We start from the raw sequence: 23,721 nt of genomic DNA, 5'->3' as shown, positions 1-23,721 counted from the left end.
GTATGAATGGGAGTGAGGGAAAGGCATTCTAGGTTAAGGTATCTGAACAGAAGCTTGACAGCATGCAAGCAGGCACTTGCGACAGTATTAGCACGGAAGAATAAAGGGAGCTGAGGTGGGAGGGAGATGGAGGTTGGCTTCAGATCTCAAACGACCCTCAGTGTCACGTTAAGTAGTTTCTACAATGAAGTCCTGTCTTACACAGGGGTTAGGTTCTAAAGAGTCTGAAAAGTGAAAATCACCTGGAGGCAAAATGACCCATGAATAATAATAAGCTCACACTTATTTAATACCCACTTTGTGCTAAGCTGCCCAAATTGCTTTACATAGGTTTCATTCATTCCTCATTACAACCCTGTGGTTTCGTCTTCATTCAGCCTTATGAGGTGGCTGCTATTATTATCCCCATTTTCCAGAGGAGGAAACTGAGGCACCGAAAGCCTGAGCAACTTCCCTAGGGGCACTTTGGCTGCAAGTTCAGGTTCTTATTCCCATGTTGACCAACAGCATGGGATAGATGCTTGATGGCGGGGAGCCAGGAGAAGTTGCTGGCTTGTGGATAGAAAACTCATATTGCAGAGAAACATGGACCTTCAAACACTCAGCATCTGAAGCAGCATTTCAGTAAGTTACATGGAGGCCTGAGCCGCCTCTGCTGAACTTGACCTGGGCAGCTGTGGGGAGCCCCAGGCAGTTTCTGAGCAGGGAGTGACATGGTTCAGGCAGGGTTCAGGAGGATAACTGCTGTGCATAGGATGGATGTGAGACCAGCAGAAGGAAAACCAGGAAAGAGGCACCTTCCGTGTGCCAGGCCTATGTTGGTGGGGCTTTGTTCTGAGTGGGGCCGACGGAAGGAAATAAGTGAGCAGGGAGTTGGGGGTGGCAGTCGATTTGTTGTGGGGGCGTTCAGTTTGGAACCTGGTCATGATGAAACAGAAATACGAAAGTCTGGGCCATTTGGGATGGATAAAGAATTCTGATGAGTTGGGGTCCCCGAGGGGCACCCCTGAAGAAGCGCACAGCAAGGGAACTGGAGATACCAGCATAGCCAGCTAGAAATGATTTCCACAGAAGCACTGCGAGGGGCCCTGTCTGACTCAACCTCCACCCTAATTCTGGGGTCCCTGACAGCCTCAGCACCTCCTTTACCCCTCCCTCCAGCACAGAATAACCAGCTGCCTGGCTACATGGCATCAGCACTTGAAACAGCATTTTTTGAAGGAGAAGAGAAATATTCTTTGAAATCATTTGGATAGTTATGCAGCTTCAAAAAATATGTGTTGGCAGAAAAATGAAAATGTTCCACCTCAGAGAGATAACCAAATAGATAATTTTGTAGCATCGAATCTTGCGTTGCTCAAGTATGAAAGTGTGAGCCTTGTGGAGGTGACTAAGTGAGGCTGAGGCATTTATTAAAATCAAATACTTCCAGAAATGCAAACATGGCTCTGGGTAATGACGCACCCGGGGACGCAGGTACATGATGCCAGATCCCGGCAAAGACAGTCATTCTAGAATGAAGCCCCTGGCAAACCCTGAGCTGTAAATGTGGTGACACAGACTGAAACGCGTGATCTCTGCTTTCCTATAGAGGTTAGGAAATTGTGATTTCTTCTGAGAGACAGGAGCTGCAAAATGTTATTGCCTTTTAATGAGGTTAAATTTAAGAGCCTTTTAATTGGCATCTGCCTCATCTTGGTTGATTGTTTTACTAAGACTCATATTTTTGTCATGCACTAATTTATCCCCGGGATTCCTTGTTCTGTGAAGCTCATTTCAACAAATGTGTATTCACTGTGTGCTGTATCTGCGTAATGCTCTGCAGAGAATGAGAAGGTGAGAGGAAAAAGAGAGAGCTAATTATCGAGCTCTGGCGGTTGTCTCAGTTAGACTGTGTATTTCCCAGTATTTCTGTCTGGGTGGTCCTTTGGCCAGATCTTCCCATGCCCTGCTCCTTCTCTTTATTCTTGTCTCAGTGAAATGTCACTTCTTCTGAGAAGCCCTCCCTGACCACCACTAGTGAGGGTTGCCCCTGCCCCTGCCTTAGTTACCTGCTCTCTCATTACACTGTTTTATCTTCTTAAGAAAGTATCACCGCTTGATTCTCTCTCAGGTATTTTTGTCTGTGTTCACCGCTGTTCTCCCCACACTAGAGTGTAAGCCCTGAGTCTAAGGCCCAGAGGTCAAGGACTCTGTCTTGCTCACTGCTGTATCCTCAGACGTGGCTGGCATGTTCTGGGTACTGAGGAAATATTTGGTAAATGAACGATTGCATCTGATTTTCTCAACAGCTTTGGATAGGTGGTATTTTCACATTATTCATAGAAGGGGAAACTGAGGCTCCAAGAGCTGTAGTGGTTTGCCTGGATTCTTACAGCCAGCAAATCTTGAGTCTGTTGGCTACCCATGCCCTCTGAAACATGCCACCTGCCTCAGTGGGACCTAATCCCTGCTCTCAAGGAGCTCTCTACTCAGCCAGGAAGAGTGACACAAACAAATTAATAACTCTCACATAAGACACGTAGGATAGGCACCTGATAGAAGCAGCAGACACATGATCAGGGCTCAAGGGCAGGAGCAATTACATCAGTTGAGGACATGAGCAAAGGCTTTGTGGAGAGGCAGCTCTGAAATAAGACCTCGTAATATGGTGTTGATGGGAGAGGTTTTTGAGGCTAAGGGAATAGTGCCAGCAAAAATAGAGGTGAGAAATCGAAGGGAGTTTGCAGGGAACAGTGAGTAGCCTGGCATGGCCACTCCTGGCATGGTAGGAGTTTTGATGAAGAGTCTCAAGAGGGACATCTAAAAGGGAGGTCAGCCCCGGATCCCTCAGCAGGAATGGCCGGCTGCAGAGGGTGGGTTCATCCCATGTGACATTGGAATCCTGAAAGTTCTTGAATGGGAAGAGGTGTTCAGCATGGGAATGGAAAGGTGGGGGCAGCGTACAGGGCCAGGGAGAGGGATTCCTCAGTAAAGAAATGGCTATGTCATTGTCAATGTGGATTCCAGGGTTTTAAATCTCATTTCAGGGGACAGTAAAAACATATTAGAATAATCATGTCTTTGCTACAAAGGACATGGTTCTGGCTGTGAAATCAAACCCGAAGCAGATATTAATTCATTCTTTTCTTCGTACCCCAAAAGGGTATACCCCCATTTTACAAAGTGGATCCCAAGAACAAGCTTCCTGGTGGGGATGAGTATAGTTAAGTTCAGAAGTGTTGGCCCAGCTTTGTGCTAGGCCTGAAGGGTAGTCAGCAGGAGGACACATGCTCCTCTAGTCAAGGTCACCGCTCATGGATCCTGGGGCAAGTCTGCCGATATTGACCAGTTGGGAGGAGATGGTCCAAGACAAGCACTAAAGCAAGTGTCCTGAGACTGGAGATGAGGTGATTAGAGCACACTTCCTGGGACAGGTGGGGCTGGGCTGACAAGAGGATTTACGGGGGCAGAGAGGAGAGAAAAGGGGGTTCCAGACTATGGGAAGGGCGTGAGCCAAGTCCTGGTGGTGAGTCAGCTCGAGAACTGGCAGGTGGACCCGGTAGACATGCAGCCGTTGGCCAGGCACTGGTACAGGGCTGGGTCAGATGCTGAGCGCAAGATGACACTTGGAGGTGTTTGTTTCAGCTTCCTGGGTCCATTCAGTCAGCCATCTGTGACTTCAAGAAGCCCAATTACTGCTCAGGGAAAGCATTTCTTACAGGGCTGGATTTCTTATTATGTCAGTCCCTGAACAATTGTTTCAGGAAGAGAAGAGGTTTTGTAAAAATCTAATTAGTCCATGACTGTGCAGCTCTGTTGTGCCTGGGGCACTGCCTTGATTGGGTAAGTGCAGTCTCTCTTGCTGTCAGCCTCAGCCCCCTCACACTCTGCCCTGCTCAGAAGTGGGCTCCAGGCTAATTGGGCTATCTGGTATCTCGTCACCCCTGGAGATGCCCACACGTACATGTGATCTCCTGCCCTGTGGCCAGTGCCTTAGCTGTGGCAAAGGTGCCACCAGGTCAGTCCCAAGGCTTCTCTCTGCCCAGCAAGTCAGACCAGGAAAATTTGTTTTGAGATGTGCATTGGTCCTTACTGTGGATTGGGCATGGTGCCAGGCACTGGAGGGATTAAGGAGGTTGAGAGGTGAAAAAACACCATCCTCGCCAGCAAGCAACAAGTGTTTGCCTCCCTTTGAGCATGTACATATGACATTTATGGTTTTTGCCACTCTAGAGGATCAGTTCTACTCTAATTCATAGGTGGAATAACATGGTCAACTCATAAAGTTAGGCTGCCTGAGTTTGGAGCCTGGCTCTGTCATTTACTAGCTGTGTAACCTTGGGCAAGTTACTTGATCTTTCTGATCAAATTAAGTCTGGTCTGCATTAAGTCTCAATTTTCTCATTTCAGAAAAGTTCTTACTTCTAGAGTTTGTTGTGGGGATGAAAACTGTATAATGCCCATCAATGTTTAGAATGGTGGCCAGCATTTACTCAGTGCTATAAAATATTAACTATGATTATTGTTACTGAACATTTTTCTTTAAATGAATTTGGCTTGAATAAAAATGTAAAAAAACTTTAGCATTACTATAAATGGAAAATTGATTTAATGTCTCATTAATATTTGATAGCCATAAAAATAAGTATGAAAACAAAACACTATTATGAAATCCTAGGGAGTGTGTGTGTATGTGTGTATGGCTTGAATCTGCTTCCCCATTAAAAAGGGAGCAAAGCAAGGACTGGAGTTATGATGGCCAATTTGAGACTGAGAGTTTGAAATGGGACTTTCTTACTGTGTGGTTCATTGTCATTTGTACAGTGATCACCATCTAAGTCCTGCTTCTCAAAGTATGGTCTGAGGACCAGCAGCATCAGCATCACCAGGGAGTTGGTTAGAAATGCAAATTCCTTGGCTCTACCCCAGACCTGCTGAATCCGAACCTACATTCTAACAAGATCTCCAGGTGATTCATGATACAGTATAGTCGGAGAAGTCTGCTCTGTAGTGTCCTGTTTTGTGCATTCCATACTTGGAGAGTTCATTCTCTGTACTGCACACATCAGGAGCTTAATGCCCGAGAATGACCTGCTCTCCTGAGTCACTTGATGAGTTAAGGACAGCAGCAGCTCAGAATGTAGGTCTAAGACTAGCTCTGCAGGGCAACATTCCCCAGTGGAAGTCAAGCTCCATCCCTTCCTTACTTACTGTGTGACCTTGAGCAAATTCTTAATCTCTCTGGGCCTTAGTTTCCTTATCTGCAAAAGGCGACTGATAATAATGCCCTCCCTCACAGGTTGTTGTCAGGATTAAAAGAGATGATGCTCAGTCAGTGTTGGCTACTGTTATCCTTGGAGAAGAACTGGGTTCCTGCCTAGACCTCTCCAAGGTCTGGCTCAGCATGTGGCCTCCACTTGGACCAGCTGTGGTTGCCACAGAGCTGTTGCTGGACACACTGCTGATATCATTGTGGCTGCTGTTTCTCTTCCCTTTTTTACTTACGTGTTAGAGTCATTGATTGAATTAAAATAATTTAATATCTCAAATCGGTGATTGTATGTCATTTGGTTGTACTGTGGGGGATTTACTTTTGATTTTACTTAAATATAAGGTTTTTGTTTGTTTGTTTGTTTGTTTAAGGCGGTTGGCAGCTTGCTAGGAAGAAGGAGGAATTTTTTTGTCAAGTTTCAGATCCCACAGTAACACACACAATTGTCTCTTTGTCATGAGGGTGTTAGAATAAGTGAATGTCAGGGATCCTCTTCCTCCGTCAGGGAGCAACGAAGCTGAGGCACATCCTTGAAATGGATTTTCATGTAAAACAATGTCTTTGTATCTTCCTAGCAGCATCTCCTATTTGCTGAGTGCACACTGCCATACTCTGTGCTAAGTGTCTTGCAGACATTTTATTTTATGCTCAGAACAATCTGTTAGTTGGATCATCTTGTCCTCATTTTTTCTTAAATTGAAGAATAATTCACATACCATAAAATTCACCATTTTAAAGTATAACATTCTGTGATTTTTAGTATATTCATAAGGTTGTGTATGGTTGTGTAACTATTAACATGATCAATTTTAGAACATTTTCATCTACCCCCAAAAGAAACCCAGTACCATTAATCAGTCACTCCCTATTTTTCCATCTCCCCCAGACCCTGGCAACCACCAATCTCCTTTCTGTCTCTGTGCGTTTGCTTACCTAGACATTTTAGATAAGTGGAATCATGCAACATGTGGCCTTTGGTGACCGGTTTCTTTCACTTTGCATGATGTTTTGAGGTTCATCTATATTGTATCAGTACTTCATTCCTTTTTATGGCAAAATGTTCTTCCATTATAGGGAGATACCACATTTTGTTTATCCATTCCTCAGTAGAGCTATTTCTACTTTTTGGCTATCGTGAATGATGCTCCTGTGAACATACACATTCAGATTTTTGCATAAGTTCTTGTTCTCATTTTATTGAAGGGGCCACTGAGGCTGGTGTTAAATAACTTGCCTGAGATTCCGTAGCAAGGAAGCCTCAGCCCAAGAAAAACCTCAGTTTGGATCCTGAGGAAGAGAGCTCTCGGGCCCACATTGCAGCCACCTCTTCCTTTTTAGGTTTCTGGCTCTTGTGTAGAGAGTGTCTTGATGTTTGATGTGGTAGCCACTGGCTGGGGGGCCAGAAGCTCAGCTTTGTTCTCTGAGGCAGACAGATACTCTGCAGTCACGTCGTTTACTGGAGAGGATGGGACCTCTGCAGCAGGTCAGTGAGAAAGCACGCTGAGATTCTGGATTCCCAGTGTGCAGCATTTGTTGTTGGGGTGCACTCTGCAGTAGCCCCTCTGAGCTTGGCCTAGATGGGATTTCAGCTCCATTCAACCTTTGCCCCAATCAGGACTGCTCTCCATGGACCCAGACTTCTTGGCACTTGCGGGAAAACGTTCCCCATGGGTAACTGGATGTTAGGGATGTTATTTTCTTTAAACTGAGGATATTTGTAAGAAGTTATAAGTGTTTGTGTAAAAATATCACACAACACAAAGTTCTATAAAATAAGAAGTAAAAGAAACAATTCCCCTAAACCCATGGCCACGTTCAAGCTAAATGGTCTCCCCAGGTTCCCAGAAGATGCTGTGCCCATTTCCTCCTTATCCTGAGTGTCTTTCTGCCCTTCTCTCTAACTACCCGCTTGGGCCCAGTGTAAGTGCCGTTGTGGTGGAACTTTCTGGACTCCTGCAGTTTTCAGTGAGCTCCTCCTCCTCTACCTTTTCTCTCTAGGTAGCATGATCTAGGGAAAGGCTGGGAAAGGCTGCTCTAGACATCGAGAGTTAAACACTAGCAAAATCCCTGAAAGTAGTTGTCTCTAGGGAAGCGGATTTGTCAGGAGGGAGTAGGGCCTGGGCTCCTATTTGTCTCAAATCTTCTAGAGTTAGTTAGCTCTGTAAATGTTATGCACAAGTAACTGTTAAAATCCAGCTTAATTGTGTGCGGTGGTACGTCGGTGCCAAGTTGGTGCCGGTCCTTGATGACTGGTGGTTTTGCTCGCTCTCTGCATCCTGCACCTCTGGCTTTGAGGATCAGGTGGCATTTCAGAGACTGGCAGTCCGAGTCGCAGAGGCCCAGCCGTTTACAGTTTTGCTTCTTACTCCAGAATGGTAACTCCCAGCACTTAGCTCGTGAATATACCTGGAAGTGCTGGGAATTTGATCTTCTGGAAGGGGGACTGGCTCTGCCCAGCTGGCCCAGGTCTAAGTTCTCATTTTCATGTTCCAGAAAAATTTGTTTTCTCTCTATCAGCCTCCTGAATGAGAGCCCATCTTGCTTGGGTCCTCTGTTCTGATGCCCTCACACAATCTCACATCTTAACCTATTAAACTGAGCTCTCTCGGGGTAGGGCAGCCTGGGTTTGAATTGCAACTTTTCTATTTACCCACTATGCCTCAGTTTCCACAATGATAAAACAGGATGAATATAATAGTACCTACTTCATGGTGTTGTTAAATTAGGTAAGCTTTGTCAATGCTTGAAAATGTCTCCAGCACATGGGAAGTACCATACGAGGGTGGGCTGTGGTTATATTGCTTTTTTTTAGGACCATCCTCTGACCATGGCAGGAAGAGTAAGTGCAGTGCAGTGTAGACTAATGTGGTGCCATAGAAAGACCATGGCTTTGGAGTTGTACTACTCTGGTTCAAATCCCTGTACTCATGGGCATGGGGAGCCAACTTTACTGATCCTTAGATCTCCCCATCATAAGTGCATGTTCTAAGGCACGACAATTCAGAAACATTTGGCTGCAGCTTGCAGCCTCTCCTCTTTGACATAGAGCCTTTGCTCAGTAGTATCATGGACTCAGAGAATGTCTAGCTTGGTCGAGACCCCAAAATCCCATAACCCTAACCCTCACTTACATAAGTGGAGACAAGGCCCTGGAGAAATTGTTTTCCTGAGGCCTGATGGCTGGGATGAGGGCGTGGGCCTCCTGAGCCCAGCCCAGGACTGTTTCACACTGAGAGTCACCTGTGCTTCTTTTAGAGCCAGAAACATAAACGAGACAAGAGAGAAGGATGAAGAGATAGTGGCTCTGTCTTGAAATAGCCTGGTCTGAGGGGAAGTGGGAGGTACACAGGGCAAAATAACATGAGTAAGTCATCCTAAAGTCTGTACACAGGCATGGACCAGCCAGCACGAAATGGGAGTTACTAGTGTCATCAGCCAGGGCCAAGTAACCGTAGCTGGAGGGAGGCCTAGTCTATGCCAATGATTCTTAAACTCAAATGGGCATCAGTGTTGGAGGGCTTGTTAATACACAGATGGTAGGCCCCACCCTAGAGCTTCTGATTCTGTAGGTCTGGGGTGGGGCCTGAGAATGTGCATTACTAACAAGTTCTGGGGTGATGCTGATGCTGTGGGTCTAGGGATCCCACTTTGAGAACCACTGAGTTGGTTCTCAGCCCTTGCTCCTGAGAGTGATTCTTGAGCCTGCCTTGCAGAAATGCAGTGTCTCAGGCCCAGCCCCAGACCTGCAGCAGAATCCTCATTCTAGCAGGATTCCCAAGGATTCTTACTGAGAAATTTGGAAAACATGTGCTAAATGACTTCCAGTTTCCTTCTTACCCTGAGATTCTGTGAAAAAAGACATTCGTGAAAAAAGACATTTTGTGAAAAAATGTCCTTCTGGGTGGGACCAGGTCACACTGGCTACAGACTCCTCTTTCAGCCTTAAGAGCTTTGCTTCTCGACCAGGCCACAGAGCCCAAGCACCCACCAGCCTGAGCCCCTGATACTTCCTTTCTACAACTTGGTTCATAGGGGCTCTGTGATCCTCCTGGCTTCCCCGTGCTGGGCCCTGTCGCCAGGCCTCATCAGAGTTCTGTGTTTCTAAGAAACAATGCAAGCTTGATCCATCTCTCCTGACTTCCCAGAGAAACGTCTGTTTACTTCGTGGATTGTGCTTATTTTGCCCTGGGTCTGCTCACCGGTTACTTTTCATCAAACATTCATTAGAATTAACGAGATAACCTTTAATGAGGGGCCCATGCATTGAATCAAAAGCTTCTTCATTAACATTGCATACTGTCTTAATTAGAGGTTTGGGGAGATGCAGTTTGGTCTTGTTGTAATGATAATTATAACTACGATAATTATGCCTGTGTTTATTACAGTGACTTCTCCAAGGATCTCTGTTTTCTACTGCAGGTCAGGTGTCAGCAGCTGGAGGTGTTGAGGAAAGTTGTGCTCGAATCTAGCTGCTGTCCAGATGTTGGTGTTGCCCTGGTCACTGGTACCCCCAAGCCCCTGTTGGGAATCTGTGGGCATGCATGCACCACCAAGTAGCATGAAATGATTCGAGTGCCAGAGCCTTCCTCTCTGAGGACTCTAGGAGCAAGGGCGAGGCTCTGGGAAATTGGAGGAGAATGCAGGGGTTGCAGGTAGAGTCCCAGAGGGATGAAAATTCTCTGGGCCTTGACTCATGCAGTGGCCCACCCCTGGGTTGCCTTCCCTCTTTCCTCTCTGACTCCAGCGATCTCTCATTAATCAGCATCCAGTCTGAATCCAGGGTGACCAACTGTCCTGAGTTGTTTGAGACTGAGAGAAGTCCCCCAGGATGTGAGACTTTTCAGTGCTAAAATTAGGAATGTCCTAGATAAACCAGGACAAGTAGGTCACCCTCCTGGAATCTTTGCATTCAGATTCTTTGTGCTCCATCATTTTACCAAAATGATCTTAGACAATTTGCCTATTAACATGGGCCTCATTTTTTTTTTTCATGTGAAGGTAACTCATGGTTCTTATGGGAATTAAATGGATTAATGTATAAAAAGTGCCTAGTACCGTGCCTGGCACATGGTAAATACTCAGCGATGTTAGCTATGCTTGTTTTATTGAGTTGAGTGAGACCTTTGAGATCACATGGCCTCCATCTGGTTTAGGGATCCTCTCTGTGGTGACCCTGTTTGATCACACCCCATGATGCTGCACTCACTTCCTCACATGGGAGCCTTTTCTTTTTGACTGGTAAACTATTCCCTGTCCTGTCAGCTCCGAGGACCCATAAAGAATGGGACCCTCTTCTTGATGACATCCCATAGTTCCTTGAAGACGATGTCTGTCTCCAGCCTGGGTCTTCTCTTCCCTGGGTGGAATGCTTCCTCCCTTAGTGGGACCTGGCCCCCCCAGCCACACCCTGGCTGTGTCCTTGGAAACAGTACTACTGTCCCCATAGGCCCTAGGGCCCGGCATTGAATTTGGCTCAGCTCAGGGGTCTTTTCTCTATCGCAAACAAGTATAGTGGGTATAGATGGTATTCATTCTTCTAGACCTAGAGAGGAGTTTCCTGAGAATAGAAGGTGACTGGCTACCAGGCCTCTCTCCCCCAAAATCATGGGCTCTGAACTGGAAAGACCTACTGGAGTTCAGAGCCAAGGCCCTGGTTTTTCATCGAAGTACTACAGCCTAAACTCTCCTTTCTCTGGTCCAACCTGGAGACCGGCACCTGGGCACATTCTTGACTCAGGGGGCAGGACAGCAGGTGATTAGGACCCCTGGCTTCCTGCTCATCCTAATCTGCATCCAAATCTTACTCCCCTGTTTTCAGCTGCATGACCTTGGGCAAGTCATTTAATTGTAGTTTCCTCATGTGTTCAGAGGGGATAGTTCTTACAACCCGGCGCATATGAAATAGAAAGTGATACTTTTTATTTTTTTCTGTAAGTGGTACTTTTTATGGTTATTATTATTCCCACCTCCTCAGGGACTGGACATAAAGTATTTTTTCCTTGTGCACAGATGGGAAAATGACTGGACAAAGTTAAGGTTTGTTCCAGCATGTCTGGGGACCTGGATCTCCATATTCTTGTCTCAGGGACCATGGAGAACTGTTCTTGAGATCATAGGCCTCTCAGCAAGACTTGGAGTTCACGTGCTAGTGCTGTGGCCTAGATTACGGGCGAGGGTGTTCGCATCACATCTCGTGTAAGAGGTCATATAAATGTTAAATTCTGTTTACTTCTGATTTTTTTGTTTGATTTCAAAAAGGTGTAATTCTATCTGGAGTTTATTTTGATCTTTAGGTTAATTGAGAGTTTCTCTTTTTTTTGTTTTCCCAAAATTGTTAATTGGTTATTCTAAATCAGTTATTAATCCTTCCCTTCCCCAATTTATTTGTGAGGCCTCCTTTAGCATTTATTAAATTATTGCATATTATTTATGGACTAAATTTTATGGGCCGTATAGTTTCTTTCTGTGATCTGTTTTCCCCATTGTCCTCTGTTTTAATTATTGTAGCCTTGTAATATTGGTTATCACCCTACCTTTTTCTCTTTTAGAGATCATGCTTGCTTATTCTTCCAGTTGAAATCTAAAACTATTTCATGAAGTTAAAAAACACTTTTTAGGATTTGAGTAGGAATTACATTAGCAATCTATAAATCAATTTCTTTAAAAATTAACATTATTTTAATATTTTGCCCTGTTATCAAAGAACATGTTACAGCTTCACATACAGATTCATTTTTAAACACATCTTTATGAACTTTTCTACTTAATGTTGTTCAGGTACATTTTTCATTTTGACCTCTGTCTATATTTTATGTTATTATCGCTGTTCGGAATAGGATCCTTAAGAACTATATTTTTATTGCTGGCATGTAGGAATATTGTTGAATTTTACGTGTTTATTTGGATCAGCCACTTTGCTGAGATCTTTTTAACTTGTACTATCAGATAACTTTGGGGTTTTGAGGGTTGTGCAGTCATTTCATATGCACATAATAATCATTCTGCCTATTTCTAATGTTTATGTTTTCTCTTTCTTTGGCCAGAACTTCTAAGACCGTATTCAGGGATGCCAGTGATGGAAGGCATCTTCTTTTGCTCTTTGTTTCAGAAGGAAAGTTTTTGACATTTTCTTTGATGTTGCTCCTAGCTTGTAGATCTGTTGCTTCCACCCGAAGGGGCTGATGTGATTTACAGCCACAACAAAGATCCCTTTTTAGCTCTTCATGCTTCTGGCACAATGCACTAGGGGACTCGTTTGGAAGTATTTGCTCTTTCTAGAATCCTCAGTCTGCCCCAAACTTGGTGCCTACAGAGCTGATCCAGTTTCAGCCCTGATCTCTACTGAAAGCCTGACTTCTGGAGATTGGTTCCCGCTATAGGACTTCGCACTCTCTTCTGCCAACCCCACCTGCTGATATGAGAGTGGGAGATGCCTGATGTTGGACAACAGGAGGGCTAGGGTCACCTAGCACAACCCTGGACCAGAGGAGGCAGTAAATATATTTCCTCATAGGGTACCCTATGGAGGACCCCTGTAGACCCTCAGTCATCTGAACTTTTGTCCTTAACCCTTTCCTGGAACCAGCTCAGTGAGGTTACCGATACTCCTGCCCTGCTGGGAGCTGCTAGACCTCTGCTGGCACTGTGCTCTGGGGGTCTTCGCAGTCTGGTGGGAAAGCAGACACAAAAAGGGGTTAATATAATACAGGGTGAAGAGGTTTCATTCATACTATATGAGACTCAGAGGCTACAGCAACTAACGACTTAACAGCAGTCAGAGGAGCCTTATTGGAGGAGGTGACATTTGAGCTGGTCTTGGAGCAACAATAGAAATTCTATGAGGCAGATGAGGGAGAAGGGCTTTGATTCTGATTATTTCTATAGACTTTGCTTTATTATTGCTGTTCAGAATAGGATCTTTATAAACTCTTTTCTTGCCGGCATATAGGAATATTATTGATTTTTGCATACTTAATTTGGAACAGTCTTCAAAGGTTTAGAGGCCTGGAGTAGGGGGAAGGTTGACTTCTTTGGGGGAAAAGGCAAAAGAGTTTGCCGAGAGAGAGATGGGGCAGTTCTGTCTGAGTCGGTGAGCGCTCCTGGAGTTCAGGGGTTGGTGAGCAATCACCAATAATAGGGGTACATAGAAAGGGAAAAGTAAAACAACATCTGTAGCATTCCTGCCACGTTCCTGCCACGTACTTTGTTAGTATATTTAGTACTTTTTATTCCATTTAATCTCCCTGACAGCCCAGCTAGGTGGATGATGATACCTCCATTTCACAGATGAAGAAGCCAAGGCTCAGGGAACTTGATGAGCTAGGCAGCCTCATCTCTTAGCCTCCGTGCTTTCAATGTCTCCCTGCTGCCATTTATATAACAAAACAGCTTTACTGAGATATAATCCACATGCCATATAATTCATCCGTTTAAAGGATACAGTTCAATGGTTTTAGTGTATTCACAGAGTTGTATAACTATCACCACAATCAAATTTTAGAACATTTGCATTGCCCCCACAGAGATACCTTCACCCCTTAGTTGCCATTCCACAATCCTCCCATGCCATCCATCCTAAGGTAACTCTTAATCTACTTTCTGTGTCTATACATTTGTCTCTTCTGGAAATTTCATATAAATGGCCTCATACAATAGATGGTCGTTTGTGATTGGCTTATTTCACTTAACAAAATGTTTTCAAGGTCTATCAATGTTGCAGCATATATCGGTACTTCATTTCTACTTATTGCCAAACATATTTCTTATTATCAGCTGGTAGACATTTGGGTTGTTTCTGTTTTGGCCATTATGAGTAATGCTGCTATGAATATCCATGTATAATGTGTTTTTGTGTGGACACATCGTTTCATTTCTCTCGGGTATACGCTAGGAGTGGAATTGCTGGGTCATGTGGTAATTCTAGGTTTAAGCATTTGAGGAACTGCCAAATTAGTCTCCACAGCAGCTTCTTTGCTGCCTCTTGTACACGGCTTGCCTTCAGAGTAACGGGACTGAGAAGAAGGTCAAACCACAAAGTCTATGTGAATTGCCTGTTTTCAAAGAAGTAGACGATTATAAAGTACTCGTAACTCTGCAGCTTCACTGTTGAGTCTTCAGTGATTCCAGAGGGACTGCAGATTCTGCAGAGCCTCAAGGACATTGCTATGAATACTGGTCATCACTGTGCCAGCAGAGCTCTGCTTCCACACTCCGGCTAGTAGGCTGTGGTAATAGAGAAAGTACTAGAATTAACCCTAAGGTTCAAGGTGCGAAGTAGGGACGAGTGTGATTAATGGCGATGAAGGTTCTTGGAAGAGGGAGGGCAGGGTTTTGGGCCTGCCACAAGGAAGACGGGAGAGCAAGGAGGTGGGGAGGCAAGACTGGGTCGGGTCCATGTGATTTGGGGCACGTCCTCAGGCAGCTGTGTCCTCTAACTCTTATCTTTGTTCTTTGGCTGCAGACCTGGCTGAGTGCAAGCTGGCTTCTTTCCCTATTGGCATTTACAAGGTCCTGCGAAATGTCACTGACCAGATCCACCTCATCACGCTTGCCAATAACGAGCTCAAGTCCCTCACCAGCAAGTTCATGACCACGTTCTGTCAGCTCCGAGGTAAGCCTGGTCAGCTCAGGCCAGCGGGGCACTGCTAGCCATCATCCTTCAGGCTCTGACCCTGTTGGGGAGTGAACCAGGGCCAGTCCCTGGTCAGCTGAACCCGGGAAGTCATTCCCGGGGAGAGGCTTTGGGAGTAGACCTGTGTCCTCCCTGCAGCCTGGAAATCTCTGTGTCACTCCTGCTTCTAGCTCGCTGTGAATCAGATTGACTAATGGTCCAGGGTGTGGGTCCTGGAGTGATTCTCTTGTTCTGAACAGACCAGTGGGGCGTTTGAGGTCCTGAGGCCCAGGGGTAGTTTCTCGGTGGACTTGAACGAGCCCCCCAGTCTAGCATTGTCTTCCTGTACTGCTTTCTCAGTTCAGTAGTAACAGTTGCCAAGAATGACAGTGTTTCCTCTGCTGGGCACACACAGAACAAGTGGACACGGGTGCTTGGCAGGAAGATGAGCAGAAGGTCAGCAGGTGGGCATTATAAATTCTTTTGAAATGGTTTGTCCAGATAGACAATCAGGATGTAATGGCCACTGTAGTGCCTATTCCCCTCTCCACAGAGCAGTCCCTCCTCCATCCTTCTGTGAGAATCCAGTGCTGCTCAGAGACCCGTGGGATGGAGCTGCAACCTGGGCACTCAGCATGTGTTTGCAAAGTGGTGGGGCAGGAGAGTTGGGGAGAGCACAGGAGGCATAGCCTTCCTGCCTTCTGGAATTCTCTATCCGATAGGGATATGAAAAGGGTCTCAGAACGTGTTTAGAGAAATCAATATGTAAAATGCTGATGGAACAGGAAGAACTCAAGCAAGCATATCTCATACAGCTGATTTTAGGTTTCCTAGAGGAGATGTGGGCATTGGGCAGAGAGCCCAGAGGGGAGAGAGAGATGTGAATTGGCAAACCTGGTCCAGGGACAGAAAGTAGTTTATACAACGTCTCAGGAGGGAGCTACAGTTAGGACCTGGAAAGACTACTGGCTAGGTACAAACACAAGGACAAAGAGGAGGGATTGGTCTGTGTAGTCATTTCTGAATGAAGCTCACAGAGCTCGTTGCATTTGTGCTTAAAAAGCTAAAAGTACTTATGACTGGGGTTGAGGGGGTGAGGGGGATTCTAGGGCAAGACTGGTCTTCACAGAGGTGCCCTTGAGCATTTTTAACCTGGCCTGCTTTCCCATTCTTCCTTTTCTGGTGGTTGCTTCTTTACACAGTTTAGATGGGTCCTCATAGCCAGTAGGCCCCCTGGACCAGCAGCTCTCAGCCCCAGCTGAAACTAGAATCATCTGAGAAGCATTTCTACAAACACAGTTGCCTTCAACTCTACCCCACACCAGAGGAATCAGAATGTCTGAGTGTAGGCCTGGGTGTAGGCCTGGGCCTAAGCATCTGTTAAAGTCCATGTTAGTCATTCTAAACCTTGCCAGTAGCCAAGGTTTAGACCATAGTTCAGGTTTATAAGCACAAATACCTGAGAGACTAGCATGTAAGTAACAAATGACTCAAATTGGACAGATGACAAAAGGGTGTGGTGGGGACTTTGGCAAACTAGAACATGTCTGCTCAGCTTCTGCCAGATGTGCCACAAGATTGTTCTAATTGTTTTATTCAATTGAAGCTGGAAAAATGGATTTTTATGTGGATTTTACCAATTTTTACATAGTATAAAAGTGATAAAACATTAGGTTGAGTCTATGAGCCACCAGTTAGAGACTCTCCCATAAAATATTAGCGCTGTCTCTGCCACCTCATTGCATGGATGTAGAAAGAAGGGTGGAGAGAGAAAGGATTTGTCTGGGGTTCAGAGCAGTATACTCTGATTGCCCATGACACAGGCCACAGCTGCCTTTCTAGGCCACCTGCCTTTCAGGAGTCCCCGAGAGCTGTATCCAGCCAATTGGAATTGGGTGTTTGCTTTCTAGAGGAGGATAGAAATATAGAAAATGGTGGAGGTTGGCTAGGGACCCCGGGACCATTTGTGCTTTTCTTTATTCGACCTTCCCTTGAACACCATCCCTGTTCCAGACCTGTGTCTGGATCCCTGGAAACGAAGGTCAGTAGACTAGGCTTCTCCCTGAAGGAGTCCAGGGTTACGAAACAGTCTCCAAGTGCTGAGATACTGGTGTAGGCAAAACGCTGGGACTGCTGGGAAGAAGAACGAATGCTCCCTGAGAGTGGCATGGGCAGTGGAGTGGATGTGGAAGCAAGGGTTTTCGAAGGATTTGACATTTGACAGTGCCTTGTGGGTTGAGTAAGCGGGCCCTCTCTAGGAGCACCACGAGAGTGTCGGAGAATTGTGTTTAGAGCCACATGCATTCATGCCTCAGCTGTGGAAAATATATTTGTCATAATATATTACCAATCAGAAGTCTGTTGAAGGATGCAGTTTGAACTCCCTCTTGTGCTGCCTGTGGCTCCTTGATGGCCCCACGTACCTCTGATGACAAAAGGCAGGCTGTGGTGTGCCCAGTAATTGGATTTCACAGAGATGGCTCTGGGCCCCAGCCTTTGTTGTGGTTTCTCTTCCAGACAGAAAAACCCTCTCCTTTTATGTGTGAAGAGGAGGCTTGGATAGGGTTTTCGCGCTCCTTACAGCCTGCTAGCATCTTCTTGGTTCTTGACAGAGGACCGGGGCTGCCTTGGTGCTGGGAAGAGAGGCATCTGTGTACCCCCTGCCTGCCAAGCTGTCTCCTATGAGTGCCCTGGGGACTGTCTCCTGCAAGGCTTATGGCCGCCTCAGATCTGGGTCATCTTTAAATGATTCCAGCTCCTTGATGTCCTTCACCCATTTTATGTCAAGTCGAAGCAAAACCTAAGAAGAATGATGGCACAAGTGGAATTAGTCCAAGGCCAGGTGGATCTGGCTGTGGTTCTTCTGTCCCCTCTTCACCTGTGTTCCTGTCTCCCCATTTCCTCCCAATGCAAGTCATTCAGCTCTTTTTAATGAGTGTGTCCTGGGCCTGCCAAGCCAGAGGCATATGAGACACACCTGCAGAAAACAATGAAAACCACACAAATGAGAACTGGCGGGTTCTATTTATTCAGAGTTGCACCAGCAAGGGAGTCAGCCAGTGTGCTTGCATTTGGCAGAGACTCAAAGGCACGCAGAAGAGTGAGAAAGCTTTATAGTGAATGATGGAGAGGCGTCAGGTGTGCTCTGATTGGAGGCTGTTGGCCTAGGGAAGCTTGAGGCAGTCCAGCTAGCAGCAGGACGTGCTATGTGATTGGTTAAGGTGTATATTTGGCTTTCTCCGGTTGGTGCTAAGTTGGAAGTGGGGACAAAAATTAGGGAAACTGTCAGCAATCAAGTTCTGACCATTTGGGGTCCATTGTTACAGGGAGTTTTGTTTGGTTTCCTGAATTATTGGTAGAGACAGCAGTCTGACTCCCCACACGTCTGAATTACAGCTAACTAGCTTTCTAGGCTGGTTTCCTCGGCAGGTTGCTGCAGGTTGTGGGTTGGAGTTCTATTTTTGCAGTTGGTCTGGCAATTGTCTGTGTGTACATTCAGACTCTCACAGTTGAAGTGCCTTTCAATTCACTTCAGCAGTTCCTCATGAGTATCTGTTCTGGGAACGGCCCTGGGCATGAACACAGAGCCCCAATTCACTAGGTGCTTAGCCTTCCCAGCTCCATGATGAGGATCTTTTTTTTTTTTTTTAATGCATCTCACTCAGTCCTTCCCAAAAGCATCCCGCATTTGGGAAGGATATGAAAACTAACACCTAGACCTGGTCCTTGAGGAGCCCACGGTCTCTCAGGGGAGGCAAGTGTATAAGCAGATAGCCACCTTATAATGTGAGAGGTGACACAGCAGACATTTACTCAAAGTCCTATGTTCTTCCCTCCCTTCCTACTTTGCTCCAGCCCACTGGGTTACTTTTCTTTGGCTGATGGCACTTAGTAGATGAAGGGAGAGAGAGAAGTGTGGTGCTGGGAAAGTGGGGCAGATGTTGAGCTTTGCAGTTGTCACTTGGATGCTGACATCTTGGTTTTAGTCTGGGATCAGGCAGAAGATCTACTCTGATGGGTACACGTTTTCTGGCTCCTTCAGCACAGCCTGGCACTGGAATAGCCAGGTCTGGGAGGGTCTGTCTCACCTAAATTATCCACGAGGGTAGCTGCTAGTTGCTGATGGTCAAGAGTTTCTACCTGATGCTGAGACAGTGATGAAGCTGTAGCCTTCTGCATCAGTTTTTATCATCAGTCCTCAAGGGCACTGGCCCCTGGAGTTACTTGGCTGACCTTGGTGGGGCAAAGGCCAAGTTGTTCATGACCCCTGCGTGTATGCTTGAGGTCCGTGGGTCAGCCCTCCCTAGCAGAGAATTAAAGGAATTTAAAGTGTTACGGCCTTCAGCTTCCTTCAGCTAGAATCCCAGAGATAGGACTGCCAAGGCCAGCGGAGATGAGCATTTCAAATTTGTTGGTGTACACTATGAAGTTATCAAGCACTGATGTCACCCTGAGCCTGGGCACGACATCTTCTCTTCACCCTCGGGATCCACTCTCCATGCTGATCCTAGCTTTCTCTCACCCTTGGCTGTGGTTATCTTCAGCCATTGAGGATCCCAGCAGGAGATCAGGGAAGGAGAGGAGAATACGATCAGTGAATTCATTCTCCTGGCTACCTCCCTTGAGGTCCGCCTCCGGCTGGCTGTGCCCCTCATTTGGAGGTCACTTCTCTCAAGGAAGCCTGTACACAACTCTCCTTATAGGTGTCGTCTGGTTGGTGACAGCTCCCTGCTTCTAACCCTGAGTTACTGTAGGATCCTTTGAGGTTCTCATAGGGCTTCCCATATCTTTGTAAATACTTTGTTGCAAATAATCCTCCGCTTTGAATTACCTTAATTTGAGTGTGTCATCTCTTTCTTGTTAGTGCCCTGACTGATGCTCTCTGCCACTTATTAGCTCCACAACCACAGGCAGGTTATTTAACTGCTCTGTGCCTCAATTTCCCCCTTGGTGCAATGGAATAATACTGGTAATAGTCTCTGTCTCATAGGGCTTTTGCAAAGACTGAACAGGTTAACCTACACACAGCTGGGCACAGCTGCATCCCCGGCGCTGCCTCACATGGTACCTGGCACATAGTAGTGGGCGTTCACCTACTGAGTGGATAAATAAATGACTTCCCACCATGCGGTCAGCAGAATAATGGTCCCTCAGAGATGTTTACATCCTAATTCTTAGAACCTGTGACTATGTTACCTTACATGGCAAGAGAAACTTTGCAGATGTGTTTAAGTTAAGGACTTTGACATGGGAAGATATCCTGGGTTGAGTGGGAGGGTCCAATGTAATCACAAAGGTCTTTTGTAAATAGGCAGGAGGACCAGAGTCGGAAAGTTGATGCAATGACCAAAGGAGAGACCGAAGTATTAGGGCCACAGGCCTCTAGAAGCTGGAAAAGTCAAAAAACACATTCTCTCCTATAATCTCCAGAAGGTACACAGCTCTGCTGACAACTTGATTTTAGTCCTCTAAGACCCATTTTGGTCTTTGACCTCCAGAACTATAAGATGATACCTTTGTGTTTTTTAAGCCACCAAGTTGGTAGTGATTTTTTACAGCACTAATAGGAAACTAATACACACCAGACGGATCCAGAGCCTCCTGCTTTGGTATCCCCACCTTGCTTGCTTTTCCTGCCCTTCCACCTTACCTCACCATGGAGCCAGGGCTGTGCCCAAAATGAGAAGCCTTCTCCAAAGAACTGCCCTGACCACTTTTCTCAGCTGCTATGTTTTCCTCAGCTCCTCCCGGTGTTCAGCTCCTCCTGTGGCACAGAGGCTAGATTCTGGTGGAGTTCAAAATTATTCTCAGTGTGTTTTATTCAAAGCCCTAGTAGGAGCTGCTACCTCCACCACTGTGGTGTTGATGTTGGTTGGGAGTGCGGCAGGTGAAAGGTGAATTGTCCCAGTGGGGCAGGACTGGAGACCTGCTTTCTTCTCCAGCACAACCTGGGCCTGGGATGCTGGCTGGAGGTGGCCAGCTCTCCTCAGAACATCCAGGCAAGAATGTGTTGCTCCAAAGGAATCCTTGGAGACAGAATAGCTGTTACTGCATAACAAGCAGCCCTGAGATTTGCTGATTTTAAACAATGTGTTATTTCTTCCAGCTCTGTGGATTGGTCTCTGCTGGGGGCGGGGGGTGTGGTTCTTCTGCTCCGAAGTATAGACTGAAGACACTTCTCTGAAGAGGAAGCTCCTTCATCCTTCAAGGCCTCCCTCTATGTTGCCTCTAATCCGCTTGGACTTCCTCACAGCACGGTGGCTGGACTCTAGGAGGAAGGAAGTGGGTGGTTAATGCCTGGGCTTGGAAGTTCCAGAATACAACTTCTGCTGCATTCTCTTGGTCAAAGTGGTCTCAAAGCCAACCTGATTCAAGAAGTGGGGAGCTAGTCTCTCCCTCTTGATGGGAGTTGCTGCAAAATCCCACTGCAAAAGGCATAGAAATGGTAGCTATTGCTAGAAACAGCCTGCACAGTGGCCTTCTTAGTTTACTAACCGGAGCACTGAGGGATGGCCATTTTATCATTCTTTATTTGCTTAGCTCTCGAGTGCCCGCTGTTTGCAGGCCACTGTACTAGGAACTGTGAGGAAATAGTTTACCCTTAGACTCTGAAACTCTGGCTCACTCTGAGTTTCTACTTTCTCATCCTAAAATGGGCATAATAATATTACTTCCCAGAACTATGTAAATCCCACGTGCTATTAATTTATTATCTTAATTTATATGTTCTTATAAACCAAATTATATCTTTTTTTCAGGAAGTGACTAGAATAAATGAAATAGCTTCCCTTTGGAGGGAAGTTAGAGGCAGCCTGGAGAGGTGTTCTTGCCACACATAAAGGAGAACATCCCATCCTGCGTCTTGATGACACTGAAAATCAGTAGACTCTAGGGTACCCCTCTGCCTACCTGGCCCAGGACAAATGTTCACACCTGGAACACCGGGACATCGTTTACAACTCTGCATAAATTCTGGTGCCCCAGTCCTCCAGGACTCAAGCTAACATTTCCCCCTGTGTGCTGTGGAACTTCACGCTTGCCCTTTATTTCCCTGTTCCAAGCTCTAAGCAGAGATCTTTGCTCCTGGCTCTGAAATTTAAAAGTTTCCATCTCCCCTCTGCACTTCTTACCCACTTCCCATGCATTTCTCTAGTTATAAAGCTCTAAGTCTTTGTGTGAAAACAGGTTCCTATTATTTGGTTTGAATAGGTGGTAGGTACACACAGTATAATATTCTGAGGTTTGGAAAAGTAATAGGAAAAAATAAGTCTTCCTCTTACTCCTGTCCTCAGAATCCCATTGCCCTGCCCAGAGGCAACCACTGTAAGCAGTTCCAGAGATATTTATTCTATGCCAATGTTAACGTAAGTGTATTTAATGTCAGTAGCATCAACAGTGTACCACCGTGGGCAAGTACTATTGTAAGCACTTTGCAAGTATAAAATTATTTAAGCCTTTACAACTCTGTAAGGTCAGTACTGATATTGCCTCTTTTCTGTTGGATGGGGAAACTCAGGCAGAGAGAGCATAAGTAATTTGCTCACATGATGAGAAAGAAGGGGTTGGGACTGTGGGTCCAGACCCAGAGCTCCTTTATAACTACGAATGGGATTAGAGAGTATGCACTGTTTTGCAACTTGCCTTTTTCACTTAGCAATACATTTTAGAAATTGGTCCATGTCGGGACAGCGATAGCTGCCTTATTCTTTTTGTAGAGCCAGAATGGATAGTACTGAGTTTTAGTTTGTGACAGACCCTGGTTAGAAGAGTTTCCTCATCCCTTCCCCCTATCCACCCAGGGAGTCAGCGTGGCTTTTGGAAACTTCGCACCTGTCTCTTTGCCCCTCTGTCCCCTATGGGCAGCAGCTGTCTCTGTGCTGAGCACGGGGCCATTTGAAAGACACTTATTGTCCCACCTGACTGACTACTTTGCTTTTCATGGGGGCCCTTGCAGGCAGGAACATGATTGCTCATAGATATGAGGGTCGCGGCCAAGACACAGATTGATCTTCAATGGGCAGGTGTTTTTGGAGCTGGCTATGTGATCACTGCAGGCCAGCCTCCTGTCTCCACTGGGATCAGTCTAAGGCCTCTGAGTCAGTCTTGGCAGTTGTCCAAGATAAGGGTGATGTGGAAGTAATAAAAAGAACTTGAGGAAGGAGAGGTTCATTAAACAGACACCGGAAACCACAGTTCATTCAGTAAGGACAATAAATAAGGGAATATCATGATGGGCTGCTCACAGGCTGGGGAAAGTCTTGGGAGGGAGATGAAGTAGGGTCTTCTCCCAGAGCTCCTGCCAATCCTGAAATCCCAGGTTGTTCAACTCTGAATTCTGGTGTAAGAGAGCAGGAAGAAACATGTGGAGCCCCCCTAATGCAGTTCCCAGGACCAGAGAACCTCTGCTCTCTCTGTCCAAGAAAGAGGGTAGAGAGATCCTGGGTACTGTTGTAAACCCAACAATGAGAAAGAATGTGTTGTGACTCTCGGGGAGAGAAGCAAAGCTAGAACTGGCTAAGGCTATATTTAGTCGGAAGCTCAGCATATTTGCCAATCAGGTGGCTGGGCTATTGGCCACACTTCTTTTCTTCCTTTGAAATGGAAACAACAGAGAAAGCCTTGAGTTCCTAGGCTTGGGGCGACATAAAGCCCCAGGAATTAGGCAAGACTGGACTTTGACAGATGTGGGGGCATCTACCCCAGGGAACCAGCTTTCTTTGCCCTCCCCTGGTAAGGGGGGCCTGGAAGCAGTTCCATGGTTTGATTTAAACTCAAAACCTACCAGGTCTATTGTGAACAACTTTGCAGTCATAAATTTGACAACTTGGAAGAAATGAACCAGTTACTTGAAAATCAC

The 23,721-nt window shown here is 46.0% G+C and overlaps 1 protein-coding gene across 5 annotated transcripts in view; it reads left to right on the top strand.

Annotated features, from left to right (window-relative positions):
* The window catches only part of LRRC20 (leucine rich repeat containing 20), a 90,096-nt gene that overhangs the window by 33,322 nt on the left and 33,053 nt on the right, over window positions 1-23,721 (top strand). For all 5 annotated transcript variants that reach the window (XM_039872024.1, XM_039872022.1, XM_039872021.1 and 2 more), the window contains one exon: window positions 14,715-14,864. In XM_039872024.1, the coding sequence (XP_039727958.1) occupies window positions 14,715-14,864 (150 nt within the window). The remainder of the gene's footprint in view (window positions 1-14,714; window positions 14,865-23,721) is intronic.

This window comes from Pteropus medius, unplaced genomic scaffold, assembly GCF_902729225.1.
Source record: "Pteropus medius unplaced genomic scaffold, Ma_sr-lr_union100, whole genome shotgun sequence".
NCBI classification, from domain to species: Eukaryota; Metazoa; Chordata; class Mammalia; order Chiroptera; family Pteropodidae; genus Pteropus; species Pteropus medius.
This window is presented reverse-complemented; position numbering and strand designations above follow the sequence as displayed.